The 23,804-nt window shown below is 40.6% G+C and overlaps 1 protein-coding gene across 1 annotated transcript in view; it reads left to right on the plus strand.

Annotated features, from left to right (window-relative positions):
- Positions 1-473: 473 nt before the first annotated feature.
- Positions 474-23,804, plus strand: part of CD2AP (CD2-associated protein) — a gene marked incomplete at its 5' end in the record, with an annotated part of 57,552 nt that continues 34,221 nt past the window's right edge. Inside the window, 3 exons of the mRNA XM_010077910.1 lie at positions 474-634; positions 19,393-19,546; positions 23,264-23,364. Of these exons, the coding sequence (XP_010076212.1) occupies positions 474-634; positions 19,393-19,546; positions 23,264-23,364 (416 nt within the window). The remainder of the gene's footprint in view (positions 635-19,392; positions 19,547-23,263; positions 23,365-23,804) is intronic.

The raw sequence follows: 23,804 nt of genomic DNA on the forward strand, positions 1-23,804 counted from the left end.
GGGAATTTTTTTCCAATATAATAGCAGATGCAAGTATGAGAATTAACAAGGCATTGCATTTACATACTATACATGCACAATTTGAACCTTTTGCTCTCCTTGACCCCAAATATGCATTGAGTCATCTTGCTCTGTGGGCAGTAATTCATAATTGGTAAATCTTGGGCTGGGACTTGACAGGGCAGGGGAAAAATACCGGAAAACAACACTGCCATCAATCCCTGCCACCACAAGTGCACAAAAACCTACCCACCGCAAACAAAATATGACCTGGTGTCATATTCCTAGTAGGTGACTGTCCAGTTTTTTTTTCCCTTCTCCAAAATGGTTGGGAGCACTGCAGTTCACAAATGAGTGTTGCTGTAAGGGAAACGCTTGTTCTTAGCATTTGTCCTTAGGTTTGACTTTTTGTACATTCAAGGCTTTAAAGTTGCATTCACTGTGAGTATGGTTGTTTTTTTTTTTCTTTTTAGTGGACTATATCGTGGAATATGACTATGATGCAGTGCACGATGATGAGTTAACGATCCGAGTTGGGGAAATCATCAGGAATGTGAAAAAACTGGAAGAAGAAGGATGGTTAGAAGGGGAGCTAAATGGCAAAAGGGGCATGTTCCCTGACAATTTTGTGAAGGTGAGTTTTCTGCACTGACTTGGTTTTGCTGTGATTGTACAGCAAGGTAATTATTATTGAAATGGTTAGAATACACATCAGTTGCATTTGTAACAAGATTTATTTTTTTTTAACCTTTAGATGATTACCTTTTTTTAGTATGCCTTTGAAGCCCTTTTTTATTTGAGCAAGTTCTGCTGTCTGTTCTTATTCACTCTGGCATTTCTTTTGGTCTGTCTCCTTGCACTGTATGTTCTATCTCCTTCCTGCCACTGCAGTGCACTAAAATTTGTCTGTAGCTGTGGTTACCTGCTTCAGTGAGATGAACTGATTAGAAAAAAAAACCACAACAAAACCAACAAAACAAAACCAAAAAAACCTTCCAAACCTACTTCTACAGGAGACATCAAGTTGTGACGGAGTTGGGAAAGTTGGGTCACAGCCCAGTCAGCTCAGCTCTAATGAAAAGCTACATCCTCAGGCTGTGCTTGTGTGGGCTTCAGCCTGGATTAAGCTGCTTTGTTTGAAGGAACAATTCTGCCCTGCCCTGGACTCCCCACTCTAGCACTGCCTTTCTTGTGACTCTGCAAAGGTACAGGGCAGGGAATGTGTCCAGCTAAAAGGTAACTAGGAGGTCAGGTTGGCTTTCAGCTTGTTTGGTTTCCTGACCAGGCTCGCCAACTGTCAGCAGCAAATACCTGAAACAGGAAGGGTGTGAGATAAGTGCTCCGCTGGGCTGCAGCAGTGTCGTGCCTTTGGATTAGTCATCATCTTTCTAAATATGATCCACTGCTCTGGGATCTCTGTCTCACTCCATGCTGTGTGACTGACTGGCAGTAATTGTCTTCTTCTGTGGGATACTGCTTCTCAAACGTTTTATTTAACCTTTTATATTTATTCTGTGTCTGTGTCCTAATTTTAGTGGAAATTTTTGGTTGTACCTTCCACATTTTTCCTCTTTTCTCTCCAAATTTTCTAAATGCAATAATGAGTATGCATCTATTTATTAGTTCCTTACAATGAAGAAGTCAGATAGGTGTGTTATTCCATGTTTAACTTCCAAAATTTGGGGTCTGCTGAGCTGCAGGTATTTTCTCATCTAAACTGCACAAGTGTTATGGAGATGTTAGGCTTTGCTGCTTTACGCTTTCTGATCTTTTTAGTAAATTCCAAGGATTCCTTAGTGTAACTTCTATGAAGTATGATGAAAGAGAATTTAGATATTTCTATCTCTTTTCAAGTGAAATTAATTCTTTGCAGAACAGAATTATCTAATATATCTTACTGTGATAATTTCATATTGTTAAACCTAAGGGGAAATTTGTCCAGTGCTATAAGCACTTCTTTATACTTACTGACATTAAATTTGACAATTTTTCTGTTCAACTTACTGAAAAAGCAAAACCACTCATTCTTGATCTATTGCAGAGAGATTTAAGTATCTGCCTTTTAAAGCTGATGGGAATAATCCAATTGTTCTCAGAGTCTTTTACCAAGGAAAAGTTTGGATGAATGCCTTTCCCTTGTCTAATATTTTTAAGCTGTTTGTAGTTTAGTTCAAAATCCATTTTGGGTTGCAAGTCCTGTGTAAATAGTAACTTAATTTTATCTTAAGTAGTGTTTTGATGATTACTGTGTGTTGATAATGTATTTAATGAGCACTCGTGCCATATAGAAAAAGAGCATCAGACACGGTTCTTCTGTGGTTCTTGAGTCATCAAGATTGTCTTTCTACTGAACACCAAAGAGGGGTTGGATGTGGCTTGTTTCTGTGTTAAAAACTGAACTTGCCATGTGTTTTCTTGCCCTTCAGCTGTGGCTTTTATAAGCTTTGTTTTAAAGTATTTCCATCCTGAAAAATCTTTATGCATGTGAGCTCCAGGTATTTTTAGCTATATAGCTGTTCAGTGTGTGCGTGCCATGGTCGGATATCCTGAATTATAGAGGACAGTCAGTTTTTTAGAAGGCGAAGGGATTTGGAAAAGCAGAAGGGAAGTTGTGTAGAAGAAAATTTTCTCTTTGGTTTCATGACAACGGGATAACTTGCCTTCTCGGTGCTGGAGTTGAGTGCAGTTATGAGGCTGATTTTGTGAACTTTTTCTTTTAAGACGGTATGCATAGGCTGGAAGACTGTTGAATAGTGATAAGATGATGGGAAATCATTAATCGTTAGGGAAGTGAAAGTCATGGTTTTCTTCATAGCCAGCTTGATTATAGTTTCTTCTAAAAAAGTTAATTTACAGATAGTGATCATTGGAGAGACTATTTCTGGTAAAGCTGTTGCAGAAGACTGTGTTTTTTTCCTACTACTCCCTCACTGTCCATGCCCCAGCTGTTTTCATTTGCTGCTGCATTAGGTTGTTGGCAGTGCAGGATCTATGAAATGCTACTGTGGCCAGATTGCGGCTAATACTGACCCTCAACAACTAAACTCAGATGCTCTGGTTTGGCCTGGTGTGATGTTAACACCCACAAGGTGTGGGTGAACAGGGAGGTGGAGAAAACTGAAGCAGGGTTGTACTTTGACCTTGTCAACAAAGAAGGTTCCCTTGAGAAATGGATTTACTTGCTTGCTGCCTCACCCAGTAGCTTGCCACCAGCAGGTGGTGGCGGCCTCTGTGTCCTCTGAGCTTCCTATGGGAAGGGCTGTGTTACTGCTCTGAGCAGGAACCTTCCTGGAAGAGGGTGTAGGGTTGAGAGCAGAGAAGTGTAGCAAGTTGATTGGGAGGGGTAATAACAAGGATGCTGAAGGGGGACCAACTTTTCATGACCCATGTGAAAAGGAAAGGAGACTGGAGGTCTGAAAGATGCAGTGAGGAGGAAACAGCTGGAGGGACTGGGAGGACTGGGGGGATGCTGGGTGCATGGGGTGGATCTCCCGGGTCAGGTTAGTGGAAATGTGACCAGGGAGCAAATCAGTGTGCACAGGACCAAGGGTTGCACCAAGTTTTACACATTTGGATGTGAAATTCTGTGACTGGACTTGAATATTTATTCCTTCCTGAAAGGATCTTATTCTCCTATTAGGAGTGTAATTTCATACTTCAGGTGGGGATCTGGTCTGAACTCATCATATGGATAAATGTGGGGTGTTTATATCTATATCTCTATCTATCTATATATATATGTGTGTGTGCATGCACTCGTTTGTTAAGAATTGAACTGAGGCCAGAGTTGAACCTCTCCATGCAGAATTTGGATGGTAAATTATAATCTGTGCTGATCTGAAAAAGATTAGTATTTGAAGCTGAAAGTGCATGTGTTATCCATGAGATTTGTCTAGTCTCTTAATGTATAAAATATTTAAAACCATAATAACTATATGACAGGTTAAATTGGGTGAAGATGGACGTAATTTGGGCTTTTGTTTTGTTTTTTGTTTTTTTTTCAAATGTTAGATGTTTTTTTAGAAGACAAATGGGTTCTTTAAAAGAAGCCCTTGATTTTCATCAGAGAACTGTAGGAGAATTGGAGGGAGGTGCTAATTCCAGCTAGTTTGGTTTTTGCTCATTTTATTAGTTTGTCTCCTTTCCATCCTGTCTGAGAGCAGGAAAAGAGCTTGTTGCCTTGGCGGCAGCTGCAAACTCTCCGTGGCTGCCAGGCAGCACACGGCTGCTTCTTTCCTGCTTGAAAGACAACCAGAACGTCAGCAGGAGGATTATGGCTGCGTGCAGCCTGTGTGTGTTGGGTGCCCCAGATTCAGGCTGTATTGTCACCGCTAAAGCGGATCAGTCCCCTTCTGTTCCCTCTTTCTGAGCTTCTTTAATACATAGGATTTACTGACATTTTACCCCACTTCTCATGCTTTGACTTTTGCATGCTGTGACAAATGCATCTTTCCTGTTTTGAAGTATGACCAAATGCTGTCAACTTCATTTTGAGTTGTTAAAGTTGTGCAGGAAATAGCTTTTTGATTATGTCTTTTCTCAAATCTTCTAAATGTTGCAACAATAGTTTTATGTAGTGATGGTGGGTTTGTTTCGTGTAGTAGTAGCAGCGATTGGTTCTTTGCTGTCAGAAGTGCAGCAAAGGGAAGCTGACACTGTGTTTTCAAATAGATTAATTTGATGTAGAGACAAGGAGGTGAGGTAAGCAGGATATGACTTTGAAATACTTGTATGCAGAAGGGAATGTATGGAAGCTTCCTGTGGATACTGATGTGATGCTGATGCTTAGTACCTTATAACATCTGCTCATAACTTTTTGGCTGTTTTTTGGGGATTTTTTTTTTTTTTTTTGGCTTCTACCCAAACTTTTTCTCTATTGACGGTGAGATCCTGAAGAAGGATTGGAGCTTGGCGGTGCCTGATTCCTCCTGCCAGCTGGGACCAGACATTTTCTGCAGGCTCATGGGTTAACCAGCAGTGTGAGATGATCTGTGCCAAAAGGTGCAGTTCTTGGCGCTGACTTTTTTTGCAGTAAAAGAGAGAACAGGTAGACTTGGTTAAGGAGAACCTCGTAAAGACTCCAAGACATCCTCAGATACTAGTGTGATAGTGTCACTGCGTTGGATGGAGAGCAGGAGGTATTGTAAAGGTTGGGAGGCAAAGTCAGGGGGTAGGATATCCAAAGGAGTCCTGAAACCAGAACTCAGGGGTGGTGGAAAAGCTAGTGGTGACTGTGTAGTTGAAAATAAGTAGGTAAAAAAAAAGTACAAGCAATTGCACTGCCCTGTTGTGAAGCTGATTTCCTTGGATTCACTTTTCAGTAATAGGCCTTTTTAAAGATTTTTCTGCTTATATTGCAGTGTTGGATTTTGGAGTGCATAGATTTCCAATTTTATTAACAAAACCTAATTGGAAATTCCAGTTTGAACTGTGTGCATGTAGGCTTTTAGTGGGGTTGAAATATTTGAATGAGAGTTCTTGTTCCTGACATTGTTGTTGCCATTTTTTTCCCTCTTCCTTTATGGGCACTTTCAAATAAACAACTTCATAAATTCCTGAAAGGAATTAGCAGTGGAAACCTAGCAGACTTTTATTGTGTTCTTTGAGAGTTGCTTTTCCTTTCTAAAATTCAGCCCAGTGTGAAATGTGCGCACAGACATTCACCTCCAGTGTGGGTTAGAGCGGTGCAGCAATGCTGTTGGACTGAATGTGTGAGGTTTTTGGAGATGTGAAGGTGTGTGGGATGTGGAAGGATTTTCAGGTTTGGGTCAGGTTTTTTTGTTTTTGTATTTTGTTGTTTGTTTGTTTGTTTTGAGTAGCTCTTCTTACTCTCCAGCCAACTATTGTGTTGATAAGCTGGAAGTGATGATTTGGTGTTCATCCTTCCGCTCATTTTTGAATGTTTTTTGTCCATACACAGCTGAGAAGGTTTTTAAGAACTTAAGTTCCTTGTTTTATTTCATTTATTTGCTCTCTTAGCTATATAACCAGCTATACTGTGAGTAATACGGCTTTTCTCTGTAGTAAAACCAGTTCGATCATAAGCTCAAGGGAGTAACTTGATGGAGGGAGGAGCAGCGGATAGATTAATAAGTAGCTTTCATCAGTTAAGGTAGAAAAGTTTCCTGGTAGGCATCGGGGCATTCTGGTGAGCAAGCTGGACGCTTCCACAAGTGTGTTTGGGATATGCACCCCTTCGGCCGCCCAGTCAGTGGAGGATACATCTGCAATAGAGCTGTTCCAGAGAAAATTTTTTGCCTGGGCAGGTGTGTGCAGCTGCTCCCGCTTAGCTTAGTGTCAAGCCTGGACCCTTTTCAGGTTAACATGTGAACTTTGCTCGCTGTGACATTTTTCTTCCTCCTGCTAAATAAAAACAAAAAAAACCTCTGACACTGGGTGTGTTCAAGCAAATATGTCCTTGGAAGCGGTAAGCTTGCTTTATTTTTCCATATGTTCTTAACATTGATGATACTGTAAACAGACTTTGCGTTTTGGAGTAATGAATGTGAAAAGCAGCACAAAGTTAGAAGTTGTGATTGCAATATAATTTTTAGATTTTATTTAATATATGCTGTAAGTTCTTGGCCTTAGAGTTGTTTGTGTAATGAAATTACTTGGTTTCGGTTTAGCTTATTTACCCTTTTGTAGCATATGGAGATGTTGAGGAACTGCAGACAAATATGGTGCTTGCATGAAGAATTTCTTTTTAAAAGGGAGATTTGTTTTTAGGGGTTGCTTTCTTGTTCAACTTCCTGATCTGTGTTTGACTATGTAAACAAAGTGAAAACTGAGCCTCTTTCCTTCCCTTAAAAGCCCCCCTAGACCAAAACTTAGAGTATTAGCCCAGTGGACCTGCCTTCGTAAGGCTGTGTCTTTGCTGCCTCCTTCCAGTGTTCTCTCTCAAGCATGCTGTAATTTGGTGAGAGAAAATGAAGCTGAAAATGCCTTCAAATCTAGTGTCTTCTGTAATTCTTTTTCAAAAAATAGAAAATTGACCTCACCCAAAACTTTAAACAGAAATTGTGGAGTCGGGAGGGATCACAGGCAAGACAGTGTTGCTCTCTTCGGGGTCATTCTTAATTCTAATCTGGGCACAATTATAGTGTAGTAATATTAATTAAAAAAAATCAGATTAACAACTTTTAAGCCTTTAAACAATGTATACAGGATAAGCCATGTGCATCTAGTTTGAAGTAATTAGGATGTCTTTATAGAATGGAATAAAACTCATATCGATTTATAGAAGTTTGGGGTTTGCTCCGCTGCAAGGTGTTTTCTCTGAACTCTTTGCGTCCAAGTAAGGCTTAGAGAAAATCTAGATATGCAGTTATTTATCAGTCCTATTGCTCAAATGATATTTTGGTTTATACAGCTTTTTCCTTTGCTTTATTGTTGTTTTGAGGAAACTGTCATGGCAGTGGGTTGTGTGGGAAGGTGAGATTGAGGAGCTCGGAGGTGTCGTTGGCTTCCCAGGGAGAGACAGGCAGCCCTGCTGGTAAGAAGGTGATGCTTGCTTCAAAGCTGGCAGTTCTTGTTTTTCAGAAACAAAGATAACATGCAAGATTGAAAGACATATTAAGTAATTTTAGTTTCAGTTCTGAGTATATGAGAGAAACAATAAGTCTAAGCTTTCTGTCTCATGGCAAGGAGTGAAACTGAGCGTTACGGCTGGTGCTTAAAGACCTGTTGCCAATCGAAGGTGCTATTCATTGTTCTTGCTGATTTTTCTTCTGGCTTTCCTAGAAAATGGTGCCACTGGAGAGTGTGTTATTGGGGGGTGCCATGTGGGTTTGCCCGAGCTGCTCCTGCTAACCCTATCCATCAGCATGTGTCTGGGATTTGCAAGGACAGTGATAATGATTCCTGTGCTGTGGAGTGAGGGATGGCTCTCTACTAGCTGGCCATCTTGGCCTGAATAAACAAGGAAACAGGTTTCTTCCAGCTGGAATGTCAAGATAAATGGCTTGGGTAAGCCTTGCTTATGATGGGAGAACCATTGTTTCTAAAAATAATACTAAAACCCCCCAACAAACCAGCTGAAGACATTGGCAGATAGAGCCGGTGTCACTGATTTATAGGCATGTAGTCATATAGAAGAGCTTTTTCACTAGGGTTCAGAACTCATCGTGGGTTATTCTTATTCCTGTGACTTTTGCAGTCAAATCACTGGATTGACTGCTTGGATTTATACCAGTTGGGCCCTGATTCAGTGAGTTCCCTCTGTAAACTGACTGTACCTGGCATGAAGAGGGGAAAAGCAAAGTCTTGAGGTTGGTTGGAGTTTGCAGATGGTCTGAGACCGTAGGGCTGCTGTTACTGACACAGCTATGTCAGCACAGCCGCTTGTGGCCACCTGCGTGCCAGGTTGTCTTTTTGTATTGTCACTGTGTCTACACTGGGATGTTGTTGCCTTATCGGTGTTGGTTGTGGATGTGTGAATCATTTCATATTCCAAGGCAGTATAGGTATGTTGATTAGAAAGATAGGGCATGAGAAAGTTTTATGTGGCTGTATCAATTGTTTGTCATGATGGACTATTAGACTTGAAAAGTCATGCATGCTTTCCTTGAAAGTTAACTATTTTAGTACAGAGAATTTGGTGAAATTATGTGGCCCTTTCTTCCTTTTAGATGAGCACTGGTGTTTTAAATTATTTTTTTTTTTTTTAAAATCAACTGTCAAGAAGGTTTCAGTTTGCATTGAAAATTGTTGGCTCACTGTAAGAGTAAAAACCTGTAGCATTGTGAAGTCTTCTGTGGCTGAATGCGAACACAGAATGAAGAAAACACTGGTGCTTCTTTTACTATTTAGTATTTTAAAAGATATTTACATATTCTGGATTTTAAAATATTATGTTTCCAAGAGCATGTGGGAAATGGGGAAGGAGCTAAATTTTGCCTCAATGGCAGAACTGCTATGAAGGGAACGTGAGGTACTGTTATGAAAGACGGCAGGATAAAATGTGATTAATGACTTGTGTGAATCCTGTTTAGCATGCTAATTATTCTCACTGACTTGAGCTATCCAAGTTTCTTGATTGTACGTGTGCCTCTTGCTTTTCTAAATGGTGTTATCAGCTTGTGTTGTTCTGCTGTAACCGCACGCACCTGGATCCTCGTAGCGCTGCTCCGTTTGGGTGCAATGGGTTGTTGCACAAGCTAGTCTGGAATGGGCAACAGGTATATACAAGCAGTTATAGCCACATGAAACAGTCTGCTCTTTTGCCCTTGTTTAGTTTTTACACTTGATTTGTAGGTAATTTTATAACTTCCTCTCTGAGCGCTGGAGAGAGGTAACCGTTCTCGGGCTGGAAGCTTGCAAACAGGGTGTGTTGCATCAGATGGCATTTGCAGTCATTGCTAGGAAAACTCCACAAAGCATCAGCAGCATCTTGGTCAGCTATAATTAACTGGACATGTGCACAAAAGTTGAGGCCTTTGTTGTATACAGAAGTCTAAAATACACACACAAATATGCGGTCTGGAATTAGCATATGCACTAATACCAGAACAGTCAGGTATCCAGGTAATGTGCTATGTCATGTGTGTTACATCCTGGGAGGCTTCGCGCGTGCATTCCAGGGTTGTATTTTTAGTACTTTACCATAAGTCTAATAAATCAACATATGTGTACACCCAACACAGTTAATATTAAATCTGTTCTTTTGCTTTTTCATGAGGTTGAATGAAGTAAGCTACTTGTGAACTTGAAACTTAAACTTGCGTGAGGCTAGCTTATCTGGCCTGTCATCTTGTACTGTTTGTACCACTTGTGAATTTTTTTTTTTCCTGGGTCATCATTTTGGAGGGGGGAAGTTAGCTCTCCTCTACTGTAGTGTTTTCAGTATGAAATTTATTTTTGAATGTATGCTTTCCTTCCTTGAACACTTAGTTCTATCTGTTACAATGAACCAATCTCAAAGTTAAATGTGGTAAATGCTTGCAAGGTTAACAAGCTTCTTGAGTACTTTCCACTTCCTAAAAATACTATTTTGGTGTATGTATGTATGCGAGTTCACTAGCTTGGGACTTGGTGCAATAGGCTTTCAAGCTGTTAGAAACTGATGATCATGGGCAGGTGCCCTGTCACCTCTCTCTGCTTATAAAACAGCAGCAGAAAGCTGTTTTTATTAGCTAAAAATGTGAATGAATATGTGAGTCTTTGATAAAATGTAATCTTCAACCCTCTTTCAATCTTAATTGAGATTTTGAGGTTTATATTTTTGGCCTTGGCATTTAGTATTGTCTTGGGCAAGAGTCGTGATGAGATGTAGATGTGGCAGTGTTTTAAATTGCTTGAACCTTTGTGCGGAGGTGGCCATGAGCGAAGTGCTGGAGGTTTTACAGCGAATGGAAGGAGATGGGTGCCCTGGAAAAGGGATGCAGGGAAGAAGAGAGCTGAGTACGACAGTGGGTGCAGGAACCCAGGATGATGGCAAGAAGGAACAAGGGATGTTCTGAGTTAAACATCAAAGCAGACCTGCAGTAGTTAATGGCTCACACTTTTCTCTGTGCAAGCAATAGAGACACTTAATTGGGAGAAGGGGAAGAAATGTGTCTTCCTGTTTTCCCCTGTGTGGGAAGCTTGATAAAACACCACGTGCTGTGGCAGCTGGATCTATATTTTGCCCTCTGCCGTGTGTGATTCTTGGTTTCATTGATCTAAAGCACTGTTTTGTGGCTTGTGGTTGACAGGACATTAACTGTTAGTCTATAAAACAATTACAAGAAGTATAATTAAATTTTCATATGTATAAGCAAGTAGAGTAGGGCAGAAATGCAATTAGCATTTTAAGATGTTTTTATCTGGCTGTGAATGTGGCAGCACCATAAAATAATATTTAGATATTCTTTTTAGAAGTACTATAAGACTAACTTTTTTTTCTTAATTAAATAGTTGTGAAACGTTGAGGTAAACATCTGTGTTTCCTTTAGTTTCTCCTGTTAATTTAGGATTCTTTGCTCCACTATTCGTAGGCCTGATGATCTGACTGCTGTGCTTTTCTGCATCTGGGCTTTGGTCCTTGTTGAAAGCAGATGAAAGGATCGTTTTAACATCTGCAAAATCTTTTTAGGATGCTAAGACATCACATATTTTTAGGTCTTGTATTTTGTAAATATTAACAACACTTCAGATAAGAATCTCTGACACTTGTTTGGCACAAGCTTTATAAGTATCCAGATCTCTACAACAAATTATTTTTATACATCTAAAATATATATATATAATGTATGCATGCATAATAGTAATATATATATGTATATAATCTGTATCAAGATCTGAAATTCCAAGCCTTCTTCTCTATTCCATCTGTAGGAAAGTCCCGTTGTTTACCTGTTACCTTCAAAAATTACACTTAATGGCTCAAGTTTTAGCCTGTAGGTCTGAAGTGGCTCAGTAATTTTATTACTCTTCCCAAAGATCCTCCTTATTCCACATGTTATGTATTGTGAGGAAAAAAAGTGATACCTTGCCTGATGGACGATGCCTTTCTTCCTAACAGGGGGCCAGTATGATTATATGATCTATATTTAGCATAGATTATAAAACATGTAAAAATATTGGTTACTTGTTAAACTTCATGCTGAGTGATGTGATGTGATGTGGGTGTGATTTAATAGAAGGGAACACTGGGGTTCTGTCTGCAAACTGGACAACTGTGAGCCTGGCTTCAGTCACGTCTGTAGCTAATTATATTTTATTCTTGTGGAGAAGAAAGTTAGAAATTGTGATTAGAATGTGCAGCAGGCACAAATATTAGTAATTCAACTTTCTGAAAATACTTCTCCAACCATTATAAAACTCTACTATGCACAGAGTCCACAGATGTCTTCTGGCATCACTTAATGGCGGAGAAGTTTCATAGAATTGTAGAATGATAAAAATGGTTTGGGTTGGAAGGGACCTTAAAGATCATCAAGTTCCAACCCCCCCTGCCATGGGCAGGGACACCTCCCACCAGCCCAGGTTGCTCAAAGCCTCATCCAGCCTGGCCTTGAACCCCTCCAGGGATGGGGCATCCACAGCTTCTCTGGGCAGCCTGGGCCACTGCCTCACCACCCTCACAGTGAAAAAATTTCTTCCAAATATCTAATCTAAATCCACCCTCTCTCAGTTGAAAACCATTCCCCCTCATCCTATCACTCCACCCCCTGATCCAGAGCCTCCCCATCTCTCCTGTAGCCCCCTTTCAGCACTGGAAGCTGCTCTAAGGTCTCCCCGGAGCCTTCTCTTCTCCAGGCTGAACAACACCAACTCTGCATAAAACTCCTATAAGGAACATTTAGGGGAATTCCCAAAGCCCTGCTCATCTGATAACAGCCTTGGAGTGAGTGCTGTGTTGAGGAACTACAGCAACAGTTGCTCCCATAGCACTATGTGTCTGTAGCTGCTGTGAAAACTGCAGGGGGCTGATGTCAGCTGGAAACTTTTTTCTAACCTTAGTGTTGAACAGAAATGCCTTTGACTGGGGTGTGCAGAAATCAGAATATGAAGGAATTTTGGTTTTGGAAGAGGCAAAGATGAGGAATGATGCTGCCTTATTACTGTTGGTTCAGCCTGATTGTGGGTCAGCACTTAAAATAAACCCAGTGATTTACTGTTAAACCATCGCTACTTCAGCCATAAATTAGGCCAAAAAAAAAAAAAAATCAACCCCTGACGCATGTTAAATTGCCCGGGAGGTAATTTGTTTTGCTAAACAAAGGTTATCGGGTTTGTCCATTCTTCAGATGGTAACTGCTTTCATCTTTGAAGTGATTTGTTTCTATTTTCAAGAATAAGGTTTAACCCTCTGGGGAGTCAGGGGCAGCTTGTGAGCTCTCCCAGCAAGCTCTTCTGTTGGGAGGTGGAAACTGCTCTCCTGAATGCTCCAGGGAGAGAGCTGAGGAGTTTCTCAGCTATTGTGGTTCATAAATTGTCTTGATCTGTCCCTTTAGTTCATGGCAAGTGTGGCAAAGGAATGGAGCAGATAGTAATAGCTGCAAATTATTCACCCATCTTTCTTTGCTATTATTAAATATTTTGCCTCGGTGGGTGCCTGCATTGAGGATGAGAAAACATGTTTTCTATTCAAGGAGGAGACACTGGAGAGTGAAAGGATGTGGGATATCTTAAATTTAAGAGACTGGAGCTGTTAAACAGTGCCTGCCTGTCTGTTGCTGTAGCTGAGACTGTAAATGTGAGAGGTAATGGGTGCTTAAATAGTGAGCTGTATGTAGATTTTTGTGTTCCAGGAATTATCATGTTTCATTGCACTTGAACAGATTATGGCTAACAACATCTTGTCTGTATGCAGCTGTACAGATTTTTTATATATATTTATATACAGCCACACACATATGTAAGTGTTATTTTTCAGTGAGAGGGATTTGCAGGCTATCAGAGGAAGAGATAAACTTAAGGTAAATCTACAGGCAATAGTTTTGTTTATACAACCTTCCAATTCCTCCATCTCCCCCAAAATAAGTGACAAGTTGAATTCTGACTTCCTTATTTTCTGCCCAGTAAAATATGAATCATAAACTTAATTTGCCAGCCCATGGGTTCTTTATTGCTGTTCTGATGGGGAAGAAAAGAAATGAGAAAAGGGGAAGAAGAGATGAGATAATCGTATGTGGAGGCTCAGACATTTACCTTTGTGTATTCTGCCTCTCAGCCTCTTTAGAGATTGAGACCATTTTCTGCTGCTTGAGATCTTGCTTTAAAATGTACTTGGCCAATAATGGAAAAGCATATTGCTTTTGTACAAGCTGGTGTTTCATAGTTTACAGTGTAAATGATGTAAAAAGTCTAAAGACGATTGTTCTTGGTATAATGACATATACAGAAGGAGATGGGCAGCTGAAGTTGTAATATTTATGCTTGAAGAATCTAGGTAAGGACTTAGATTTCCTAGCTAATGAACTTCTCTGTGCCCTGTAATTCAGAAATAGACTTCACATTTATAACCATCTATTGCTCATGTCCTTCCAGACGATCTGACCCGCTTTCTCTGTTTCCAGGGCTTTGCTGATTTTAGTGCTCTTCGTTTCTGGCGAGGGAAGTGGGGAGGATCCTGCTGTCCCCGCTGGAGCGATGCGTGGGCAAGCGGCTGGTGGTGGGAAGGCTGCTTACTTGCTCCCTTAAAAAGTAGGTCAGGACTGCCTGCTCATTTGTTTATTTTAATAAGCATCATGAGGCTATAGGTGAATTTAGATGTGTTAGATTTTTTTGTCTGTGTATAAAGAAGAGTAATTCTTGTTTCACATGTTGCTGTACCTAAATTATTTTGAGATTTTTTTTTAAATATAAAACTGTGACAGGTGCAATTAAAATTATAGCCTCTTAAGATCACCCCAATTTTTTGCTATTGAGTTAGATTTATATGCATTTTGGCATATCAGGCTGTAGTGATTTCAGCAGATTTTGTAAGTGTTGTGAAATACGCGTTTAGTTGAGATTATGAAAACTTCAGATCTTTATGATGAGTACTGTAGTTTGGAACAAAAGAGTGGGTGGCTACTTCCCAGTTGAGTGTGTTTTATGCCAAAAGACAGTCTGTATTGACCTTCTACTGCCAACTCATAAATGCAAGAAATCTGTGTTGCTAATGGAAACACTGACAAGCCTTGAACTGCAGCAGACTGGTATAAAAAAAATATTAAAATTTCCAGCTGCAGTTAAGGTCAGATTTTCATTTCGTCTTCTCCGGCTGGCAGCTGGCGGTGGCCTCATTTCAAAACAAGCTGAAGTGTCCTGGAGGTTTTTGGTTGGTGTTGTTACAGCACAGACTCTGTCTCTTAGTTTAGATATAGAAGGCTGACAAAACAACAAAAACAAAGAAAGAAAAATGCCTTGCTTGTTGTGAAGCCAGTGAAAAGGAGTGTTGGGCATGTTCAGGTTGGTTATAGTGGTACTCGAGAGATGAGACCTGTGGGCAGTGTTGTTTTCCAACCACTGAAATTCAGGCCAGCTGTTGAGGCAGAGATGTAAGAATTGTAGACTCTTATTAACATTTAACATTAATTGCAGGTTGTTATTAACGTTATTAATGGAGCATACATTAATGTTTGCATTGATTAGTGTCAGTTTTCAGAGATACAAACTGATCTGTGTGTTCTTTAGAAATTACTTCCTTTGTAAAATGTCGAAAAGGTCAGAGAGTCATAACGATGACGCTCAGGATGAAATTGCTGGCAGTGGTGATGGGTACATAAGTCAGAGGATCCTGATGTGTGCTTTTGAAAATGAATCTTAGAGCAGTTTCCTACTGTTAGAGGACTGATGTGAAATCCAGGTTTGTGGTGCAGTAGACCGCATGCAGGTGTGGAGGCCAGGGATTCCTGCATTTGTTTTAACTTGATTTGGGTTTAATGTGGTTTTTAATGCCCTGAGGGAGGATAATTAATGCTGCAGTTCCTCTTTAACAAGAAGAAAAAAAAAAATAGTCCTTACTTTACACGGGTGTTTTAAAGGTCAGTGGGTTAAATATGGAGAAAGCAGTTGGTGGCTTATCCTTGCACTGCTTACCAACTCCTTCGTCTGCAGTTCTTTGTCAAAAGTAGATCTATCATTGGTTGCTGGGCTATATTTCCTCCCCTGGTTGCAAAGCAGCTTCACTTGATGCTACGGTCACAGAGTGCTTTCTGATACATGAAGTAAAATGTCACCGTCCACGCTCTGATTCAAGTGTCGCTGGCATCAGTTCTTTACCCATGTCTATTTATTGCAGATTTTCTCTTATTATTTGGAGCTCTCTGCTCCTGTTTTTTTCACACAGGCATCTTGACCTTTTCCTTGCATCCTCTTTCCTTTTATATACCTTAGATTAGGAAGGTTTCTTTTAACTGCCTATTGAAATATTCAACTTTTGTTTCTTATCTGTATCAGGAAGGTCTGGTGGTACTGGTCTCTCCCAGTGTCTGGTTGTTCTTTCTGGTTTCTGCTAATAAAAGTCTTAAAACTTCAGCCTTTGAATCTGTTTGTAAGATTTTCTTTGTATCTGTTGCTCGCAGAATTATCTTGGATCTTTTCTTTTAATCTAATTCCACTGTATTTTCTGTTATATTTGCCATTGCTAGTCTTGTGTTAGACTTTGACTATTTCCTACCTGTCATCACTTCAATTACTGACTGAAGTCAGGCAAGAAAATCGCTCAAGCATTCCTCCTTTCATGTTTGGGTCTCTGTTTTTTTGTTGTGCTTTTGTTTCAAATAATTTCCTGTTGTTTGTAACCCATCAATTACTTTGCTGCCTTTGATACTACTGCTGGACTTAAATACAAATTACTGATAAAGGTGATGCTTACCTTACAGCCTGTTCTAGCATTTGGAAGTGGTTTGTGTTTTCTTTTTTTTTTCCTTCATTTATTAGAAGAAGTAGATCATGTTTTTGACCAGGTGCCTGTGTATGTCTTCCCCATTTCTCTTTTGCATCTCTGCTTTTCACAAAATTATTGCAGCCAATTCTGAAGTCTTGTGCGAAATGCAGACATGGGGAAGGAGCCTGGAGCTGACTCCTAACTGGAGAGTGTTATGACTGAGAAACCAGTTAACTGGGGAAGCAGCAGTTCCTGAATCAGATGGAAGCTTTTGTAGACTGTATAAATTGCATAGCAAAAGATTATAAGGTCTAAAATCCAGGTTCATATCCACTCTAGGCGAGTTTTCAAGCGCCAGTATGCTTTTCAGTTGAGCAAAATGGCCCTGTCAGTAAGGCAGCTCGGAAGGTGTTTTGGAGGTGGCAAACTTCTCAGCTGTAGTCAAATTTAATTCCTTATGGTTTACCAGACTTGCAAGTAAGTTACCAAAATCAATTATAAGATTGAGGAAAAACAGTCTTTGATATGTGAAATGTTTGCTCAGATGGGAGGTAGACATGATGCTGTGCTCTTCTGGAGTTTTGGAGTGTTTATTTTTTTTACTTGGTAGATGGGATCTCAGCAGAGCTAAGATGTCCAGGACAGAAGTCCCTGTGGATGAAGGAGAGTAACAGCAGGAACTATTTGCCTGTTTTCTGAAAAGCCCCTTCATGTAATGTAGATTAATGCGAGGAAAAAATGTGCTGTCTGTAGTCTTACTTATTCTACTTGCTCTGCTCTTTTGGAAAATAGGAGGGAGCTTTGGACTGCTTGACTTGAGGTTCATAGTATGTTAGAAAGCATCAGTAGCTCTCCAGACCTGCTGAATTTCCAGCTGGACAGCTGCAGTACGTAGCCTGGGTTTTCATGTTCCAGAAAGCAGCAGATAGGTCCTGGTGAATATGTTCCTTGTTTTTTGCATTTCATTAGTGCATGGATTTTGTTGTCTTGAAGCTCATGTTTCAGAGTTCACAAGACATTATAAGTGTGTGTGTATATGTGTGTATATATATATAACCAAAATTGTTTTCAAATATTATTAAATATTTTATTGCAGCTGTAGCTGAAATAACTGGTGGAATAGTTAACCAGTGGCTACTCGTGGTGGATGCAAGAATTGTTCTGAAGTGGATCTCAAAAAGCTGCGAAGTACTTATGGGTGTTTGCTTTCCTCAAGACATTGTGACACTGCAGTGGTGGGAAAGCTGATGGGCTTTGAGGATCTTGCTAAGCACACGGGTGCAGGAGATAAAATGGATGTAACATGCTTGGGTTTTCAGAAAGTCTTTATCATAAAGTTTTCTGTCAAGTTATTGAAGGAATTAAGTTTCTCTGAGACTGAATGAAAAAATCTTTTAAGAATTAGAAGTTGCTTAAAGAATAAAAAGGAAAGGGTTTACCAGTGAGTTGTCAGGATAGAGGAGAGTTGGCGATGGGATCCCCTGGGAGCTGGTTGTGGCACTGGCTTTGTTCACCATCTCTGGTCATCGGGAGAGGGGATTTAACAGTGGCCACTCCTTATGTAGTCCAATGCCATGCTGATGGCAAGGAGCTGAGCAGGCAAAAAGGGTGGCAGATGAGTTTGAAGGTAGGTAAATGCCAAGTAATGTGTATAAGAACAGGTAACCCATACCATGCCTACGAAACTACCAGTTGAGAGTTGAGGATCTGTTAGTGCTGCTTTCAGTTCTCCAGAATCCTCACCTCCAGGTGCGGTGATAGCCCGGAACACTTGCAGGATGCCAGGTGTCATCAGATCTATTGAGACCAGGATGGGGACAGGTGGCTAGATGTTGGAGGGAATGGAGCAGCTGCCTGGTGAGATGGGGGGGTGACAGGGCTGGGACTCTTCAGTTGAGAGGATAAAGACAAGGGCGGGGGATATGATCAAGGTTTATACAGCTGTGAAGGTAGTGATAAACCAAATGCAGTGGTGGGGAGCACACACACTGGGACCAGTAAGGTGTCAGCTTAAAGCAGATGAGAGAGAGGAGCTGGTTTATGTATCAGAGAATGAATATCTGTCTGTCCCCAAGGAAGCTGTGGAGGCAGACAGGGCCATGGGTGCAGAAAGGGATTAAACAGCTTCATCCACAGACGTGAATCGGAGAGAGGAGGGGTAGTACCTCCCTAATGAAACCCTTATGGGTGCTCTGGGAGTGTGGGAGAATCTAGGTTGCAGGCTAGCAACTAAAGAGCATCTGGGATTGCTGCACTAGATGGGCCATTGATCTGACTTAATGGGTTCCTTCTTGTGCAAAGTGATGATTTCCTTTTTCAGAGTGTCTGTTCTCTTGTGGAATCTCATTTAATGAGCTGATGCAGTGGAGTAACTGCTGTGTACACGGCCTTTTCTGTCAAGAACTGATGCTTTCTTGTTTATGGGCTGCTTAGTCTTGGTTTGCACATTCAATTCTAATGCTAACACTTTAATTTAGAAAGATAGGAAGGTGGGAGACAATTATCAGAAAAATTCTGTCTCTGTTACTTTCCTCCTACACTTTTCCACTCCCTTTGTCCCTCTCTGTTTCTTGTATCTCACTTTCTTTTCCACTTGTGTCTTTTAGCAGCACAATTGCATCTTGTCTGTAAACAACCTTTGAGCTTTTTGAGGCAGAGATCGTCACCTAATGCAGTTCTATATACTAAAATATTTTTAGTGCCCTACTCTATGGGTCTGTCATTGAAATAGTATTTATATTTTTAAAAATGTTTTCAGATATGAGCTGTGACTTAAGAGTTGTAATATGGGACTTCTGGGCTCATAGCTACTTTTCTTAGGGTTGGCTTAGGTGGCTAAAATACTGCCCCTGTTTCTGAATTTGCTCAGCACATCAGCTTACCTGTCGACTAATGTGATTACATGGGGGGGTCAAGTTTATTAAGGCCTTTAGCATGTTTAGCTGCAGGATGCTGTGACTTTTTGAGTGTAATACATTACACACCAAATGGTAAGTACCTGAAATCTGCTAGTCTATGGAGAGCCTGTCTAAAAACACTGGTGTCTTGGGTAATTTAAATGGCCTCTCAGTCTTTTAAATCTCTTGTTTCAGGAAGTTAAGAAGGATGTAGAGCCCAAGGATGATGCCGTACCAGTCAGGAGGGAGAAATCTGGCAATGTAGCCAGTCTTGTGCAGCGTATGAGCACCTATGGGCTTCCAGCAGGAGGATTTCAGCCTCATCCCCCATCCAAAACCTTCAAGAAGAGTATGTAGTCTTTCCAATTTTTCAATTGTGTAAGCTGATGATGTGCATTTTCTTAATAAACATGAATTATTTAATGTTTGACTTAGTTTTAAGGTTGTACAGAAAACTAGAGACATAGGAGGAAAAGCTTTGATGCTAAGCCAAATTCTGCTCCTGGATGCATGGGCAGAATGCTTATATATAGTTCTTAGTAGCAGTAATGGGGATGAATTTTCCTGGGAACAGGATTTTAGACCCCTTCCAGATTCCAGAGAGTTGTTCTGTAACTTCGTGTGAGCTCTGCTTGTATTTTCAGGTACCCGAATGAGAACTGCAGGCCGGCTCATGATGATAAAAATAAAAATCTTCCTGTGGTCATTTCTTTTAAGCATAAAAGTTTTGCTACAAATTCAAGGCTTTGTGACAAGGAAGCACTCTGTAGTTCATGTTCCTCTTCTTTGGTAGGCTTGCTTCTGGTCTGAAATAAGGTGGAGTTGGTGGTGTCTAAGAGAGAGCAATGGTCTTCCTTTGTAACAGCAGCCCTCAGGATGGTCAGGAGTGCAGACTTGGTGCCTCCATATGTATGTTTTCTATGTTTTAATGCCAGTATTTAAATCAAGGTGACTAAAACCTAGAGCAGAAAATTTAGCGTTCCCTGCATCCAGAAAATTGACTTGTGATTTGTATTTGGACACCTCAATCTTACAAGGGATGTTGCTGTAAATTACTCTCTTCCTCTCTTATAAGAGATGGCAGGTGTTTATGATTTAAGCTTGCTTTTTTTAAAAGGAAGAATTCAGAACTTACTGTTTCTGGTATGTTTGTGCTTTTTGAGTTTTTGCCCATAAAAGGAGAAGAGCCACTAGCTGTCTTTTAAAAGCCCTGGAATGGAACCAGCAGAACTACAAATTTTTTGAAACCTTCTAGGCAACTAAGAATGTTACTTTCAAAATTACTTTGTAGTGAATCTGATCTGTATATGCATATTGGCAACAGCACATACGTGCCTGTTAGATGTTTACATCAGCGGGGTTTTGTAAATCTAGCCTGCGAGTTTAATGCTGTTCCTAGATCAGTGCAACTGGTCTCTGAAAGGGAATCAATGTGATCTTATGGGTCCTTCCAACTCAAGATGTGATTTTGTGATTCTATGAACATGATCTAATAACAGTTCAGGTGTTGGTTACTCATTCTGGTCTCCCTAACCCTGGAGTGATCCCATATTTGGCATGTCTTGTCCTCATGCTGGTGGCTGTGTGGCCGTGGCCAGGGTAGTAGGTACAACTTGGTCTCAGACTCTGCAGTGCCCTGGATAGTCTAATTCTCCTAGAAGAAAATGGTGTTCAAGCACCTTCGTTTAAGCACACAACTGTTTACTTAGCACAACAGCAATCTGTGTGTTTCCATTTTACCTGCTGTTCCCTCTTTCCTGGAAGACTGTTTAACCGGCTCCTGCAGATCGTGTTTGCTGTGTGCCTGGGCAATCAATCACTCACTTCAAAAGGTTTCCAGTGCTTAGTCATCTTTCCGTCTCTGGTTCCTAACCTGGTTAAATGAGGTTTAAACTGTTAAAAACAAAGTTAAGATTATTCAATAGCAAGCTTCCAGTGTATGTTGAGGTAGGTTGTCTCTGCCTGGGAAGTCCCTTGTATTGTTTTCGTGTGCAGCTCTCACTGGATTCAGGTATTTTGTGTCAGGTGGGTAGTAAGCTGCAGGCAGTATTCCTGTCAGTTAGAGGCTGCCTTTGTTCAGGAAAAGGACAATACAGAAGGTGTGTTAAATTACAGCAACAAAGGGCTAAATTTGGTTTACCCTGTACAAAACAAATAGAACCTGAAGCTAGACCAGGTGTTTTGGAAATGACAGAATGGCCTGGAGGCTGCTGGCCCAGCAGTCCTGTGGCACCACGTGAAGCTGGGGTGTTGTTTTGTGAGCGGATTGGTTAGCTTCCTAGGTTAACCTAGAGATTTTCAAAACTGGAGGGCAGTACTTCCTAAACTGGGTATCGCTGAAAACAGACTTCAGGTGAGAGAGAGTTCTGGATGGGAAATGCATCCGTGGGTTTATTTTCTCCCCCTCTTCCCCATTTAGATAGAATTACAATAGGGAAAGGAATGCTGAGATCACATTTATACCAAATAGCCGTGACTTTTTAATTTGCCTTTTTTTGGTATCAGTTAATCTCCTACAAAGGAGGAGCCCTGAAAGCGCTGTAGGAGGTAGTAAAGACCAGTGAACCGTTTATTGCAATTGCTGCATTCCGCTCTCTTGGGTGATGTATGAGTTTCCGTGGAGTCAAAAGAAGAGTGTATTATGTAGGCATTTACGTGTTACTGGAAATAACCCGTAGAGCTTCATACTTCTGGTTTATTTGTTTCCTGCCCCTTTTAAGCTCTTCAGAGCACAGACCATATGCCAGTGTGTAGAAAACTCAATTTGGTGAGCGCTCTCTCAGTGAAGACGCTGAATATAACTCAGATGCCTGGTTGTTTTGTACTGAGGACACTGGGTGTGGCAGTCTTCTAAATGTTTGACTTTGAACTTTCAACACTGCTGTAATAAGACAAGGATCAATCTTGCAGGCAGTATCTGTGTGTTGAAATGATTTTACCCAGCTAATCTTAATTGCTGAAGCTTTAGTAGGGAAGGAGCGCAAAGTATAAGACAAAGTATGGAAATTATGCAGCTCCTACAAGCTTAAGCTTTACCACTTCAAGCTTTTGCTTCATATTTTCACTTAAACTGTGGCAGATTGATTTTGAGGAGGATAGGGAGTGTCTGGGGTCACAGCTCAGGATGATAATTGCCTTCTAAAGTGTGCTGGCTGCTCTGTTGTGGAAAAGGTCTGAAGGCACGGCCTCTTGTTTGAAGGAGAAATGCCTGAAATCTCCGAGTTCCGCAGTAGCATCACTTCAGGATACGTGTGGACTAATTGGGCCACAGTAGGTTAACACCACTCTGGCTGGAGGGGTTGTTGGAAGCCACTTCAATGCTCTTCCCTCTCGAGATGTCATTTTGTCTTTTTAATGCCTGCAAAGCTTTAGTGATACATGGCAAACATCTAAAGACTGCACTTTATTTTCCTTTTGCCATTGTCAAGTCTGCTAATTGGAGCTTAGTTTGAATTTCTTGACTCCATACTGGCACTGAGAAAAGGGAGGTTTTTTGTAATTGCAAGTGAGTTTGGATTTTGAAATATGAGCCGAGCAAATGTTAGCATTACCTCACACCTGTGGTTAGCAAGGTCTTTCTCAGAGGGCAGAAAGGCTGTTGGCACTTCAGTGTTGTGCAGAACAAAACCTGTTTATTTCTTTCAGGATTGTTTTAAGACTGGAGGCTCAAACTTGCACATTTTCTTCCAAGCAAGTGCTAACACCGCAACTGGCAGCAGTTGTCATTCTTGCAGATTTTACTCAGGAAATAGCTTGAAAGTCATTGTACTGGGGATTTCTCTGACTTGCTTGTGTCAACATTTTTTTATAGCATGTTGGTAATTGGCAGTCTAGTGTTTGTTTGTGATCGGCAGTCTGTGAAGCTCCATGGTTTTCAAGCTCTAAGATACCGCTTGCTAGCCTAAGTGACACAAGCAGACTGGAAAACCAGCAGCAAACACTGCATAGGTTTTTGGGATGGTTTATGGGTGTTCTAGTCAGATTTGATTCTCAGGCAATGAGTGTAGAGAAAAAAACTATTTTCCTTTGGCAAGTGTTCTTAGTTTTGCCATTTCCCTTGAATCAGGGTCCAAGAAGCGGCAGTGCAAAGTGCTCTTCGAATACATCCCACAGAACGAGGATGAGCTGGAACTCAGGCTGGGGGATGTGATCGACATCAATGAAGAGGTAAGCTGTTTTACAGAGCTGATCATCTCTTTATGGGGCCAAAAGTCAAATTGGTTTTTTTGGTGATTACTTGAATTGCAAGGATGTTGGAAAAGTAGTATGTCAAGTAGTGGTTTTGAAGCTAAAGCTAGTAGCTCAGGAGTTCTTTGTCTCAGAATCTAATCCATTTTTGGGGAAGTATTTGATCATCACAGCAATAAATTGGGATCTGTTACACAGATTTATTTTTTGAAAGTCTTTTCCAATTCTTTTGCCCTATCTATGTGATCCTCACTTTTAGGATGCTTATGCTAAAACTGTTTGAGCGGTTGCCTTTAAGTTTTCATACCCTGACTTAATTTAGGTGAAAAATGTTATTGGATCCTATTTTCCAGTTTTGTGCTTTCTTCAGAAGTCACTAAAGCTTTGAACTAATAGTTAAAAGGATTCAGTACAAAGTC

The sequence above is a fragment of the Pterocles gutturalis genome, unplaced genomic scaffold (assembly GCF_000699245.1).
Source record: "Pterocles gutturalis isolate BGI_N339 unplaced genomic scaffold, ASM69924v1 scaffold15763, whole genome shotgun sequence".
Lineage (NCBI taxonomy): Eukaryota > Metazoa > Chordata > Aves > Pterocliformes > Pteroclidae > Pterocles > Pterocles gutturalis.